Here is a 15,560-nt window from a genome sequence, read left to right as displayed (position 1 = left end):
AGAATCAGCACCTCCAAGTCCGAGTCCATGGTTCTCGCCCGGAAAAGGGTGGAGTGCCATCTCCGGGTTGGGGAGGAGACCCTGCCCCAAGTGGAGGAGTTCAAGTACCTAGGAGTCTTGTTCACGAGTGAGGGAAGAGTGGATCGTGAGATCGACAGGCGGATCGGTGCGGCGTCTTCAGTAATGCGGACGTTGTACCGATCCGTTGTGGTGAAGAAGGAGCTGAGCCGGAAGGCAAAGCTCTCAATTTACCGGTCGATCTACGTTCCCATCTTCACCTATGGTCATGAGCTTTGGGTCATGACCGAAAGAATAAGATCACGGGTACAAGCGGCCCAAATGAGTTTCCTCCGCCGTGTGGCGGGTCTCTCCCTTAGAGATAGGGTGAGAAGCTCTGCCATCCGGGAGGAACTCAAAGTAAAGCCGCTGCCCCTCTACATCGAGAGGAGCCAGATGAGGTGGTTCGGGCATCTGGTCAGGATGCCATCCGAACGCCTCCCTAGGAAGGTGTTTAGGGCACGTCCAACCGGTAGGAGGCCACGGGGAAGACCCAGGACACGTTGGGAAGACTATGTCTCCCGGCTGGCCTGGGAACGCCTCGGGATCCCCCGGGAAGAGCTAGACGAAGTGGCTGGGGAGAGGGAAGTCTGGGTTTCCCTGCTTAGGCTGTTGCCCCCGCGACCCGACCTCGGATAAGCGGAAGATGATGGATGGAATATATCACTATGTGTGTAATGAATTGATATAATATGTAAGTTCCACGTTCTGAATATAATTACTGAAATAAATCAACTTTTTCATGATATTCTAATAATATGAACAGCACCTGTATATATAATGACAGACACATGACTGATGTTAAAAAAGTAGGACAATGGCCAATAGGGCTGGCCGATAAAACTAGACACATAACTTAAGTGGGGGGAGGGGGCACCAGACTTTTGAATAGGGAACGTGCGCCCTCCTGTGGACTTCTGCTGCAACTGCACACACAACAAATTATTTATTTCCAAGTGTGCCTTATTTAGTGTCTCAGACTTCCAATTCCTCCTTTACATGTTTAGTGTCTAAGTATTAATTAAACAACTGTTTAATATACAAATATTAAAAACATGTTTAGTGTACAAATATTAAATACATGTTTAGTGTATAATTTAAAAAAAAGTATATATATATATATATATAGAGAGAGAGAGAGAGAGAGACCAGACTTGTGAAGAGGGAATGTGCGCCCTCCTGTGGACTTCTGCTGCAACTGCACACACAAAGAACTACATTACTTCCAAGTGTGCCTTATTTAGTGTCCCAGACTTCCAATTCCTCCTTTACATGTTTAGTGTATAAGTATTAACTAAACAACTGTTTAATATATGAATATTAAAAACTTGTTTAGTGTATAAATTATACATATATATATATATATATATATATATATATATATATATATATATATTGTACTGTGCTGGTTTGAAATAAATGTTTCAATTCAATTCAAACATTTAATTTATACGCTACACATATATTTAATATTTATACACTGAACAAGTTTTTATATTGATATAATAAACAGTTGTTTGTTTAATACTTATATACTAAACATGTAAAGGAGGAATTGGAAGTCTGGGACACTAAATAAGGCACACTTGGAATTAATGAATTTCTTTGTGTGTGCAGTTGCAGCAGAAGTCCACAGGAGGGCGCATGTTTCCTCTTCATAAGTCTGGTCTCTCTCTCTCTCTCATATATATATATATATATATATATATACCAGCACAGTACAACTAAACATAGATGTTTTTTTTTTTTTTACATTTTGGCAGAGATATTTATGCAAGGCTTGAAAAAGGGGTTGGATGAAGCAGATGCTTATAATAGTCCAACCCCTCTCACTCATTCCACATTCAACATAAATATAATACAAGAACAATACTCTATAAACAAAAACAAGAAAAACTCCTGTAAAACAACAATACTATGAGACAAGACAAGACGAGACAAGACACACACACACACACACACACACACACACACACACACACACACACACACACACACACACACACACGCACACACACACACACACACCTCTCTCCCATGGCTCTGTGCTGAGGGCATCACTCTCTTTCCTCCTCGTACTTCTTCAGTACTTCTTTTTGAAACAGTGTTTTGAATTGAATCATGCTAGAACACATTTTTAAGTTGTCCCCTAAGTTGTTCCACAGAGTGACTCCACACACTGAAATGCACATTGATTTGAAAGTGGTTCTACATTTAGGCAAATATAATTTGTTGTTTCCTCTTAAACTGTAACTATGGTGATCATCTCTATCATGGAATAGGTTCTGTAAATTGGATGGTAGCGAGTTTTGGGATGCACTAAACATCATTTGAGCAGTTTTAATGTTGATCACATGGTTCAGTTTAAGTCCATAAATAGTGGATTTGATTGATGTCTGTAGTGAACATTGGACACAATCCTGATGGCCTTTTTCTGCAGAGTGACTAAAGGTTGTAGATGTGATTTATAACAATTTCCCCAGACTCCAACACAATAGTTTAAATATGACATAATAAATGAATGAAACAATAACAACAGAGCATTGGTGTTCAATAAATGACATGATCTCCTCATCATTCCAACACATTTAGCAACGTTTGCCCTCAGGTAACTTATATGAGGTTTCCATGAGATATGTTCATCTACTATTACTCCTAAGAAGGAATTTTGTTGAACATATTCTATTGGTGTATCATCAATAACAATCCTAATTGGTATATTACTTTTGCAATTGCTAAAGAGCATTATTTTGGTCTTCTTTAAATTCAGAGACAATTTGTTTGTATTAAACCAAGTTTTTAGCTTCATCATCTCCTCAGTTACAGAAGTCAGAAGTTGCTTCACGTGGTCACCTGCACATGTAATTGTTGTATCGTCAGCAAAGAGGATGAACTCCAGCAGTGTTGATACTTGACATATTTTGTTGATATATATAATGAATAGTGTGGGTCCCAGTATGGACCCCTGGGGGACTCCACAGTTATGTTCATGAGTGTAGATTGATGTTGGTCCATCTGAACAATCTGCTGTCTCTCATTTAAGTCGCTCTCCAGCCATTTCCCTGCCAATCCCCTTATGCCGTAGTTTTCCAGTTTATTTACCAAAATCTGGTGGTCAATGGTATCGAAAGCCTTTTGCAGGTCAATAAAAATTCCTATAACAAATTTGTTCTTCTCCATGCCATTATTAATGTTCTCTATTAACCCTTGTGTGGTGTTCATATTGTTGTTACTCAGCCAGTGTTTGTGGGTCTGATGGACCCGCTGCATTTTGTGACTTTTAGTGTCTCACATTCAAACATTTTATGTTAAATTACTGAACAGATGTTTACCTTATCCCAATTACAAGGAGTATAAACAATACATATGGTTAATATTTGCCCTTTACCTTTGTTATGGCACATTTATAACGTATTATTTTAAACATAATAAAAAAAAAATTATTAAAATCAAGATATGAGTGGAAACAAATTTGCAAGTGAAGCAAGCTTTTTAGAAACTACTGACTTTTATTTTTTTGAACTTGAAATGTAAGCCATTCAGGTGCACAACACAAGCTGAACAACATGAACACAGAGTAAACATAGCAGTGAAGACAACACATTGAACACATGGCCTGTAGCCACTAGCCTATACAACACTTGAGGGGCAGAGCTTTACTGTGTGTGTGTGTTGCAGATATACGTGTTGTTTTCCTCTCCATCTTGGGTCCGCACACTTCTTCTTGTTGCTGGTGTTCACAACCCAGAATAATGAAAAGATCAGGAATTTTACTAAGACTTCTGTCTCTCTTTAAGAAGACATGAGTGGCAGACATGTATCAACAGCATCACACACTTACTTCAGGCTCTGCAGACAGGCCACCAGCATTCTCCTCCTGAATCCTCCTCACCATGGCTGCAGAGGCTGGGGTTCTGGGGACATAATCTCTTCTCTCCATTTGTGGTCTCACCAATGCCATTCCCAGATCCTCAAGAAAGGGCCGTCTTTTCTGGAGCTTCACTCGTTTCCACTCTGGGTTCAGTGCCATCCAAATGACAAAGGAGTTGTACGCTGAGATGTCCAACATGTCAAATATCACCAGTGGTCAGCGTAAAGTCCTCCGTTTGCAGCTGTAGGCCGTCACCAGCTTGTCCATGTTGTCTACCACTACTTTTGTGGCGTTATAATCCATGATGATCTCTGGTTTGTGATGTTCCTGGTCACAGATTCTTCCTTCCCCGTGCAGTGTACACATGAGCACCACATTCTTGCCTTTCTTCGGCACAAAGGATGTGTCAGCCGTGTATACAAACTTGGAAGACTTGACACGCCTGTTCTTTGAAGTCAGCAGTTGAGGTGGGAGCTCTGACCTGTTTTTCCTTATTGTTCCCACCATGGTCAGCTTCCTCTTCAGGAGCTCCTGTCCCAGTTTGTGCAAAGTAGAAAAAATAGTTGCATGTGTTGTTGTGTCCACGGAGGCACTGAGACATGTCGAGGACTACTCTCATTCCTTGTTTTTTCTCAGGGGCTCCTCCCTCAGGTTCCCTGTGTAGACTTGCAAGTTCCAAGCATATGAGGAAGTGACATCACTGGCAGCCCAGATCTTTATACCATACTTTGCAGGTTTAGATGGTATTTACTGCCGTAGTGTGTGAATGTGAGTGTGAATGTTGTCTGTCTGTCTGTGTTGGCCCTGCGATGAGGTGGAGACTTGTCCAGGGTGTACCCCGCCTTCCGCCCGATTGTAGCTGAGATAGGCGCCCGCGACCCAAAAAAGGGAATAAGCGGTAGAAAATGGATGGATACTGCCGAAAGGGGCCCTTAAATTGCATCAGCTGTTCATCAATGGTGACATTTGGCCCAGGGTTGTGCAGCAAGGGGAGAGCGAACAGCGTTTGCAGGTAGTGTTGCAACCTTGCGTTTGACCCTCTGATGTTCTGTGTACATACACTCTGTCCTCCTCCTGTCTAGGCCTGCTGTGTGTGTGTGTGTGTGTGTGTGTGTGTGTGTGTGTGTGTGTGTGTGTGTGTGTGTGTGTGTGTGTGTGAACAGAACATCAATTTCCACACTTCTATTAGCTCCAGGTCCAGGGGACCCCGAACATCCTATATGTAACAGAAATGTGTAGGGGGGTGTATGGTGTGTGTTCATTAAATATGTATTCTGATATATGTTCTTCACAGAAAATGAGCCAAAGCCAGTGAGTCTCAGTTTGGAAAATTCATTAATTGTATTATTTTTCTTTTAATAAACATTAAAAACGGGTCCCACAGAGCCGAACACCACACAAGGATTAAGACAACTGCTGAAATTATATATAAAGTAAATAATAATATGCTTTCAGAAGTGGTCCAGAAGATGTTTCAGATGTGAACCAGTAAATATGAACTAAGAGGGATTTAGGAGTACGCAAAAGCAAATGTATTAACAAATGTAAAACAAATATATACACCATATAATGTTAATCTATAACATCAATAATAATTAAAAATGATTTCTGAATATCTCTATACACGTATAAAAGTATTTTGTCCTGTTTATTCTCACCTTTACAGTCAAAGTGTTGTTTATTTTTGAATAAAGTACACAATGTTGTATATTAAAACATGTACTTGACTTAAAAATGCAAAATATCTAATCTATAAATGTTAGGATCTATGTGCTGATTTTGTTAGAAAGTCAAAGTCTGGACAGTTTATTTCAAATCCTGCAGTTTCATTTGCTGCTGCTGTTCTCACCAGCACACTTGTGTTTCTTACACTGCTACTTAGAAGACAATCCATCCATCCATTTCCTACCGCTTATCCCCCTTTGGGGTCGCGGGGGGAGCTGGTGCCTATCTCAGCTACAATCGGGCAGAAGGCAGTGTACACCCTGGACAAGTCGCCACCTCATCGCAGGGCCAACACAGATAGACAGACAACATTCACACTCACATTCACACATTAGGGACCATTTAGTGTTGCCAATCAACCTATCCCCAGGTGCATGTCTTTGGAGGTGGGAGGAGCCTATCCCCAGGTGTATGTCTTTGGAGGTGGGAGGGGCCTATCCCCAGGTGTATGTCTTTGGAGGTGGGAGGGGCCTATCCCCAGGTGCATGTCTTTGCAGGTGGGAGGGGCCTACCCCCAGGTGCATGTCTTTGGAGGTGGGAGGAGCCTATCCCCAGGTGTATGTCTTTGGAGGTGGGAGGGGCCTATCCCCAGGTGCATGTCTTTGGAGGTGGGAGGAGCCTATCCCCAGGTGTATGTCTTTGGAGGTGGGAGGAGCCTATCCCCAGGTGCATGTCTTGGGAAATGTCACGCTTGCCACTGACGGTTTGTGTTTTAGTTTCTCCTCTATGTGTTTGGAATATCCTGTCCTTAGTTCCTGTCAGCACTCTTATTTTGGTCCAGCTTCCTGTTTGTCTCCCTGTGTGCTGTTTTTCCCTCAGCTGTGGCTGATTGGCACCTGGCTACACCTGGCTACAATCAGCCCGCTCCTATTTTACCTGCTTTTTTCCTCCAGTCAGTGCTGAATTATTGCCGTTGCCACATGTCGCACTTGTCTTTGCTACCTGTCGTATCTTGTCTTGTCCATGCAGCGTTGCTGTAAGCTATGTTTGATTGCGGTTTTTAGCTTACTGCCTTTTGTTCCCTGCTTCCAGTTTGTTTTCTAAGTACAAGTACGACTTCTCTTTTCCAAGCTAAATTTCCTTTTTGTTTTCTAGCTCCCATGCTAGCTCTCTTGGGTTGTTATCCTCCCATGTGCGTGCTTTTTGTTTGTACCCTTTGTTTGGTTTTGTTCTAGTATTTTATATTAAAACCATGTTTCCTTATTCAATGCCTGACTCCGTCTCCGCATCATGGGGTTCGTCAACAACAAACTTTGACAGGAAGTGGGAGGAAGCCGGAGTACCCAGAGGGAACCCACACATTCACGGGGAGGACATGCAAACTCCCCACAGAAAGATCCTGAGCCCGGGATTGAACACAGGACTACTCAGGACCTTTGTATTGTGAGGCAGACGCACTCACCCCTCTTTCACCGTGAAGCCTAGAAGAGAATCTTTCACCACACACACTGCAACTCAACACTTACTTATCAGTGTGTATTCTCATGAGTCTTTTCAGAAGCAGACTTTGTATAAAACTTTTACAATATATGTATAATGTAGCCTGCATGTTACTTAAGTAAAGCACTGTACAAGTATTAAGTAAACAATGAATTATATAACTGGGCTACATCCGAAGAAACTCAATTCAGCTCTAGGAATGGAGAGTAATGAAGACTGAACACAGGTTTTATGTTTAAATGGTACCAAATTATATTAAAGAATTATAGGAAAAATAAACAACAACAAAAAGACATGTAAATTGGAATGGCCATTCACATTTTCAACATAAATTACAGAACGTTCAATATTTACAATGTGATACAGTACTTGATTCAGTCCTTGTTTTTACCAAAAATGGTATAGGCGCAACACGACACTTCATTAAACGACCTCGCAAAGTCCACGTTGTGGTGGCAGTGTCCAGAGGGGTTTTAGTGAAGGTAACGGGGTAAATGTGAAAGTTCAGGGAGGACAGAAATGAACTTGTTGACTTATGAAAAACCAAAGGGAAAAAACAGAGCGGCTGCTGAGGAGCCTCCTAGCCGCCCGGCTCGGTTGGGTGGATTCAGTTGGGTTGGTTCAGTTCCAGGCATAAAGCTTCAGGCTCTAGCTCGCCATCCAACATGGCCAATTCCGCAGATAAATCCCACTTAAACACTCTCGCACGACGACCCACGGCTTCAGTAGTTGGCTCCTGCAACAACGTCCCTCTCGCTCTTCCTGGAAGCAGCACACTACTGGATTTTATGCTTCCCGCAATAGGTCACGTGACCGCGTGACGCAATGACGCACGAGGTCACGTGACCGCGTGACGCAATGACGCACGCAAAGACACGAAAATAAATAGGATATTTAAGTAAAATGATATTTAAATAGAAAGATATTTAATTAGAAATAATATTCAATGGGGTTTTGAGAGGATATTTAAATACAATTATTTAAATAGGAAGATTTAATTACAAAGAATATTCAATGGGGTTTTAAAAGGATATTTAAATGAGGATATTTAATGGGGTTTTGTCACCCAGGTTACAATAAGGTATGTCTCCAGTGTGTGTTCTCATGGCTACTTTCAATGTGCTTTTTCACACAAACGCTTTAACACATTCTGAGCAGGAAAAAGGTTTTTCTCCAGTGTGTGTTCTCATGTGTACTTTCAAAGTGCTTCATTGTACAAAAGCTTCACCACATTCTTAACAGTGAAAAGGTTTTTTATTCATTGTGTATTCTCATATGTGCTTTGAAATGGTCCCTTCGGGTAAAATCTTTACCGCAGATTGAACATAAAAATGTTTTTTCTCCAGTGTGTATTCTCATGTGTGCTTTGAAATGGTCACTTCGAGTAAAAGCTTTACCACACATTGAACATGAAAAAGGTTTTTCTCCTGTGTGTCTTCTAATGTGTGCTTTGAAAAGGTGCCTTTGAGTAAATCCTTTACCACAGATTGAACATGAAAAAGGTTTTTCTCCAGTGTGTGTTTTTGTGTGGTTTACCAAATGTCCCTTCTGGGAGAATCCTTTGCCACAAACTGAGCATATGAATGGTTTTTCTCCAGTGTGTATTCTCATGTGTCTTTTTAACTCTGCTTTTCGCGCAAATCTTTTACAGCATTCTGAGCAAGTAAAGGGTTTTTCTCCAGTGTGTATTCTCTTGTGTGTGTTCAAATGTTGCCTATGAGTAAAATCGTTACCGCAGATTGAACATGAAAAAGGGTTTTCTCCAGTGTGTGTTCTCATGTGTCTTTTCAAATCGTACCTCTGAGTAAAATCTTTACCGCAGATTGAACATGAAAAAGGTTTTTCTCCAGTGTGTGTTCTCATGTGTCTTTTCAACTTACTAGGAGATTTAAATGTTTTGTGAGAGTGAGAAGATGTGAAGTGAGTGTTGTCAGTGTGACATGTCTTATCATCTTTAGAGTCTTCATCATCAGTGTCAGGAGAGTGTGACGTTGTGTCCTCACTATCTGATAGTGGAGCTAAGAGCTTGTCTGCTTGTGATCCTCCACAGTGGTCTCCATCAGCTTCTGTTGTCATGTGTTGTGTTGAGCTGCTGCTTGGAGGCTCCCCCCCTCCCCTCTCCTCACTTTCACCTTTCACCTCATCACCTTCACTCTTCACAGGGACACCAGTCACTGGCATCTTGGTGACATCAACCTCCTCCAGTCCTTCAAGATGCTCTCCCTGCTGATTGATGCTGTGTTCTTCCTCTTCCTCTTTAATGTGAGGGCTCAGTGGATCCACCGCTTCCTTTTTAAAATGGGGTGTCTGTGGGTCCTCCTCTTCCTCTTTAAAAATGGGGGTCAGTAGGTATTCCTCTTCCTTCTTAATGTGGAAGGGCTGTGGCTCCTCCGTTCGCATCCTGAAGCTCCACTTCTGTTGCTCAGGGTCAAGATGTTCTTCACAGATGTCTGCAAGACAAACACAGCATCTCTGCTCAGTCACACAACGCATTCAGTACTTTTACATGCACTTAGGAAAAACAAGTTATTGTAAGAACTGTCTTGAAATCTCAGTGACGCACAAACACGCTGCTCTTAACAACATTATTCACAGGAAAAGAAAAACAAACCAGGACAACAGGACTTTTTACTGTGGATAGGCGATATGGTTTAAATTAGATTTTGCGATTAAATTATTTCATATAGAATTACTAATAGAACTATCTTAAAACAGGTTACACAGGCTCCTAATTTAGTTGCTGAAATATGCAGTGAAATAATACATAATTTCCAGTATTTTTTTTCCTCGAATAAAGTAACCAGATATGTCTCCCGGCTGGCCTGGGAACGCCTCGGGATCCCCCGGGAAGAGCTAGACGAAGTGGCTGGAGATAGGGAAGTCTGGGCTTCCCTGCTTAGGCTGCTGCCCCCGCGACCCGACCTCGGATAAGCGGAAGATGATGGATAGATGGATGGATGGATGGATGGATGGGTTCGATAAAATAATACAATTGAAATTACACAATATGTTACTGCATATGTCAGCTGCCAAATTAGGAGCATTTTTTAACCCGCTTTGAAATTATTCTATTATCAATCATATATCAAATTATATATTGTGACATATATTGTAATTAGGATATATATTTGAGGTCATATCGCCCATACCAAACATTGGCTCCCCGAGTCATTTTGTTTGGCCCACCAAATATATGTATTTTTTATATTCTTCAGATGTGTGTGTATGTTTAAAATGTTGTACTCCTGTTCTACATCACGTGGAAGTGTCATGTCATGGGGATGGTGTGCTTTTAACTAAGGGTGTGACGATGAACATGATTCTTACACATGTGTGTACTTCATGTGTATATGAATGTACTTTCCCTTGTGTGCTTAGTTTGACTGTAACTTCATAGTGGATAATATCTATAAACAACCTAACTTGTTTTACATCTTTAATTTGAAGGACTGTTTACTTATCTGACAAACTCAAAGGAAACTGCACTTTTTTAAAATGTCGCCTGTCATTCATAATCCTTATGTGAGACATATTTTTTAAATATTTATGAATTCTAATTAGTAAATAAACATGAGCAGAAATCAGCTAATATTGGAGTCAATGGGAGCTCCTCTATTAGACCCACAAAGTCCCCCAAAAAACATCCAAAAACTGCCAACTATACTCATTTTACATTTTGTGACCTGAATATTAACCAAGTATTAGTGATATTGTTATTATAAGCGCTAACGTTAAAGGCCTACTGAAAGCCACTACTAGCGACCACACAGTCTGATAGTTTATATATCAATGATGAAATATTAACATTGCAACACATGCCAATACGGCCGCTTTAGTTGACTAAATTGCAATTTTAAATTTCCCGCGGAGTTTCCTGTTGAAAACGTCGCGGAATGATGACGTGTGCGCGTGACGTCACGGACTGTCAGGAAATATTAGCTTAGCATAACACACAGCTAAAAGTCGTCTCTTTTCATCGCATACTTACACAGTAATTTGGACATCTGTGTTGCTGAATCTTTTGCAATTTTTTCAATTAATAATGGGGACTAAAAAGAACAGTGCTGTTGGTGGAAAACAGTGTATTGCACCTTTGTTTTTAACACAGAGCGGTCAAGCGAACATGTTTCTCTACGTCAACCAGCATGTTTTTGGATGGGAAAATTGTGATATATATCTTACCGGAGACATCATTATTCGTCCTCCTGCAGTAGCTGTTTAAAAGGCAGCTGTGAGCTTGGCTCCTCGGCTTTTCTTTAAGACACTGGGTGTTCACCGCAGCCATCCGACCTCGAGGTATGTCTTTACAATCTCACTAAAACACTATTAAAAAATAAGCAGATAAGGGATCTTCCAGAATTATCCTAGTAAATGTGTGTAATTACATCTGAAACGCTCACAATGCCGGAGCCGTCGCTTTTTATTTTATTTTATTTAAAAAAAAAAATTATAGTCTTTCGCTATCGATATCATCATCCACAAATCTTTCATCCTCGCTCAAATTAATGGGGAAATTGTCGTTTTCTAGGTCCGAATAGCTCTTGCCGCTGGAGGTTCCCATTATAAACAATGTGAGGACGTGAGGAGCCCTCACCCTTGTGAGGTCATCGTCTGCGACTTCCGGTAAAGTCAAGGCTTTTTTATCAGCACCAAAAGTTGCGAACTTTATCGTGGATGTTCTCTACTAAATCCTTTCAGCGAAAATATGGCAATATCGCGAAATGATCAAGTATGACACATAGAATGGACCTACTATCCCCGTTTAAATAACAAAATCTAATTTCAGTAGGCCTTTGAGGACCTACTTTTAGCGGCGCATAGATCACAGAAGTAACTAGCTTATGCTGCTATATTGACATATTGAGCTGCTTTCTCGCCTCTAAGAGGGTGAAAGCTAATTCTAGATTATAAAGCATGCTTCTCACTTATGAAGTAGAAGGTTGTGGACATAAACCGAGAACTTGGTCAACTCTGACATCCAACTTAGACCTGGAGATGGCAAGAAAGATTCAAAAATACGCTATTTTGCACCCACCCTTTTTTAACCATTTGTGAGGATTAATTCTTCATCTAAACGGGAAGATATGAACATCCCATCAGTCGGCATCCCACTGAGAGCAGACATTGTATGCTTAAAATGAGAAAGATATGTAAATATGACATGTTATTAAGAATGTGACTACATTACATATATACTTACAGTGTGTATTTAAAGGGGAACATTATCACAATTTCAGAAGGGTTAAAACCAATAAAAATCAGTTCTCAGTGGCTTATTTTATTTTTGGAAGTTTTTTCAAAATTTTACCTATCACGCAATATCCCAAAAAACGGCTTTAAAGTGCCTGATTTTAACCGTCGTTATATCCGCCTGTCCATTTTCCTGTGACGTCACTGCGTGAAGCCAATACAAACAAACATGGCGGATAGAACAGAAAGCGACATTAGCTCGGATTCAGACTCAGATTTCAGCGGTTTAAGCGATTCAACAGATTACGCATGTATTGAAACGGATGGTTGGAGTGTGGAGGCAGATAGCGAAAACGAAATAGAAGAAGAAACTGAAGCTATTGGGCCATATCACGACAGACATCGGCAACGAGGACGAATTCGGCGATTGCCTTCTAACCAACGATTGCATCTTTTGAACACTGAGAAACTTGAATCCGTCAATTGGTATGTATTTGTTTGGCATTAAATGTGGGTGGAGCGAAAGGCTAGATACAAATATAGCTAAAAATGAGGCATAATGATGCAATATGTACATACAGCTAGCCTAAATAGCATGTTAGCATCGATTAACTTCCAGTCATACTGTGAGCAAATATTTCTGATTAGCACATAAGTCAATAACATCAACAAAACTCAACTTTGTGATTTCGTTGACTTTATCATTGTAAATGCATCTGCTTTGAGTGTCACAGTATATCCACACATCTCTGTGCCATCTCTGTCGTAGCATCGCTATCGTCGGTAAGGTGTGCAGAACAAACGAGGGACTTTCGCATCTTTTGACCACTGGTGCAACTTGAATCCGTCCATTGGTATGTGTTTGTTTGGCATTAAATGTGGGTGGAGGGAAAGGCTGGATGCAAATAAAGCTACAAATAAGGCATAATGATGCAATATGTACATACAGCTAGCCTAAAGAGCATGTTAGCATCGATTAGCTTCCAGTAATAGGTCTGATTAGCACACTCCACGTAAGTCAGCTGGTGTTGTTACACCGTCCGACAACACACCGACGAGGCATAATGTCTCCAAGGTACGGAAAACAGTCGCAAAAACGGAAAATAACAGAACTGATTTGACTTGGTGTGTGTAATGTGTTTGAGAAAATGGCTGATTGCTTCCCATTGTGACGTCACAGGTGAAAGGTCATTGCTCCGACAGCGTTTAAATCGCCAAATCCACCCTTTTAGAGTTCGGAAATCGGTTAAAAAAACATATGGTCTTTTTTCTGAAACATCCAGGTATATATTGACGCTTACATAGGTCTGCTGATAATGTTCCCCTTTAAAATGTTAAAGGTGGATTTAAAGGCCTACTGAAAGCCACTACTAGCGACCACACAGTCTGATAGTTTATATATCAATGATGAAATATTAACATTGCAACACATGCCAATACGGCCGCTTTAGTTTACTAAATTACAATTTTAAATTTCCCGCGGAGTTTCTTGTTGAAAACGTCGCGGAATGATGGCGCGTGACGTCCCGGGTTGGAGGGGACATATTAGCGCAGCACCATTTGCGGGCTGAAAGTTGTCTCTTTTCATCACGCAATTAAACAGTATTGTGGACATATGTGTTGCTGAATCTTTTGCAATTTGTTCAATTAATATTGGAGAAGTCACAGTAGAAAGATGGAGGTTGGAAGCTTTAGCCTTTAGCCACACAAACACACGGCTTTACTATGGATCAGAACGGTCAAGCGAACATGGTTCCCGACCACTTGTCAACCGGCAGGTTTCGCTGAGAAAATTGTGGTAAAAACTCTCCTCTTACTGTAGATCAGCTGAGCTTGCGCCGTCCATGCAGCTGCCGTCAACTTCCCTCAGAGACTGACGTCAAGACACCCGTGGACACACCCCTCCGACTATCAGGTACTATTTAACTCACTAAAACACTAGCAACACAATAGAAAGATAAGGGATTTCCCAGAATTATCCTAGTAAATGTGTCTAAAAACATCTGAATCCATCCCAATGCAATCGCCTTTTATTTTAACTTATTTTATTTTATTTTTTTTCTAGTCCTTCGCTATCAATATCATCATTCACGAATCTTTCATCCTCGCTCAAATTAACGGGGAAATAGTCGTTTTCTCGGTCCGAACTGCTCTTGCTGCTGGAGGCTCCCATTAAAAACAATGTGAGGACGCGAGGAGCCCTCACACTTGTGACATCATCGTCTGCGACTTCCGGTAAAGGCAAGGCTTTTTTGTCAGCACCAAAAGTTGCAAACTTTATCGTGGATGTTCTCTACTAAATCCTTTCAGCAAAAATATGGCAATATCGCGAAATGATCAAGTATGAAACATAGAATGGACCTGCTATCCCCGTTTAAATAAGAACATTTCATTTCAGTAGGCCTTTAAGATGTTATTTAGAGCACTTTGAAAGCAGAATAGAGCGGCTACCAATGACTCAATTGCTCAAGGTTTATTTTCTATTTAGGATGCATTAACCATCGACCTGCTCAGTGGCCTTTTGGTTAGAGTGTCTGCCCTGAGACTGGAAAGTCATGAGTTGAAACCCTGGCAGAGTCATACCAAAGACTATAAAAATGGGACCCATTGCCTCCTTGCTTGGCACTCAGCATCAAGGGTTGGGGGTTAAATCACCAAATGTTTCCTGAGGGCGGCCACCGAGGAGCTTTTAACTACCTCGGCGACCTCGGCCCAAGAAATAGGAGAGCCCACCACAGATTTTCCAGGAACTGCTTCCTCATACGAAGATGTGTTGGTGGGATTGAAGAGGTCTTCGAAGTATTCCCTCCACTGATTAACAACAGCCGCAGTAGAGGTCAGCAGCAAACCATCCTCACCATACACGGTGTTGACAGTGTACTGCTTCCCACCCTGAAGCGGCGGATGGTGGACCAGAATTGCTTCGAAGCCGCCCGGAACTCGTTTTCCATGGCTTCCCCAAACTCCTCCCATGTCCGAGTTTTTGCCTCCGCGATCGCTGAAGCCGCACTTCGCTTGGCCAGTCGGTACCTGTCCACTGCTTCTGGAGTCCCATGAACCAAAAGGACCCGATAGGACTCTTTATTCAGCTTGATGGAATCCCTCACTGCTGGTGTACACCAGCGGGTTCTAGGATTACCGCCACGACAGGAACCAACCACCTTGCGGCCACAGCTCCAATCAGCCGCCTCGACAATAGAGGCACGGAATATGGTCCACTCGGACTCAATATCCACTGCCTCCCTCGTGACATGTTCAAAGTTCTTCCAGAGGTGGG

The 15,560-nt window shown here is 41.6% G+C and overlaps 1 protein-coding gene across 3 annotated transcripts in view; it reads right to left on the bottom strand.

The window, feature by feature from the left end:
- Positions 1 to 15,560, bottom strand: part of LOC133541361 (gastrula zinc finger protein XlCGF57.1-like) — a 48,335-nt gene that overhangs the window by 28,763 nt on the left and 4,012 nt on the right. The window contains exon 3 of one of the 3 annotated variants that reach the window (XM_061884748.1): positions 7,334 to 9,543. The exons of the other annotated variants lie outside the window; for them this stretch is intronic. Within the exon in view, the coding sequence (XP_061740732.1) occupies positions 8,348 to 9,543 (1,196 nt within the window). The 3' untranslated portion in view covers positions 7,334 to 8,347. Of the gene's footprint in view, positions 1 to 7,333; positions 9,544 to 15,560 lie in introns of those variants that run through there. 3 annotated transcript variants of the gene reach the window in all.

This window comes from Nerophis ophidion, linkage group LG23 (assembly GCF_033978795.1).
Source record: "Nerophis ophidion isolate RoL-2023_Sa linkage group LG23, RoL_Noph_v1.0, whole genome shotgun sequence".
Taxonomy (NCBI): Eukaryota; Metazoa; Chordata; class Actinopteri; order Syngnathiformes; family Syngnathidae; genus Nerophis; species Nerophis ophidion.
This window is presented reverse-complemented; position numbering and strand designations above follow the sequence as displayed.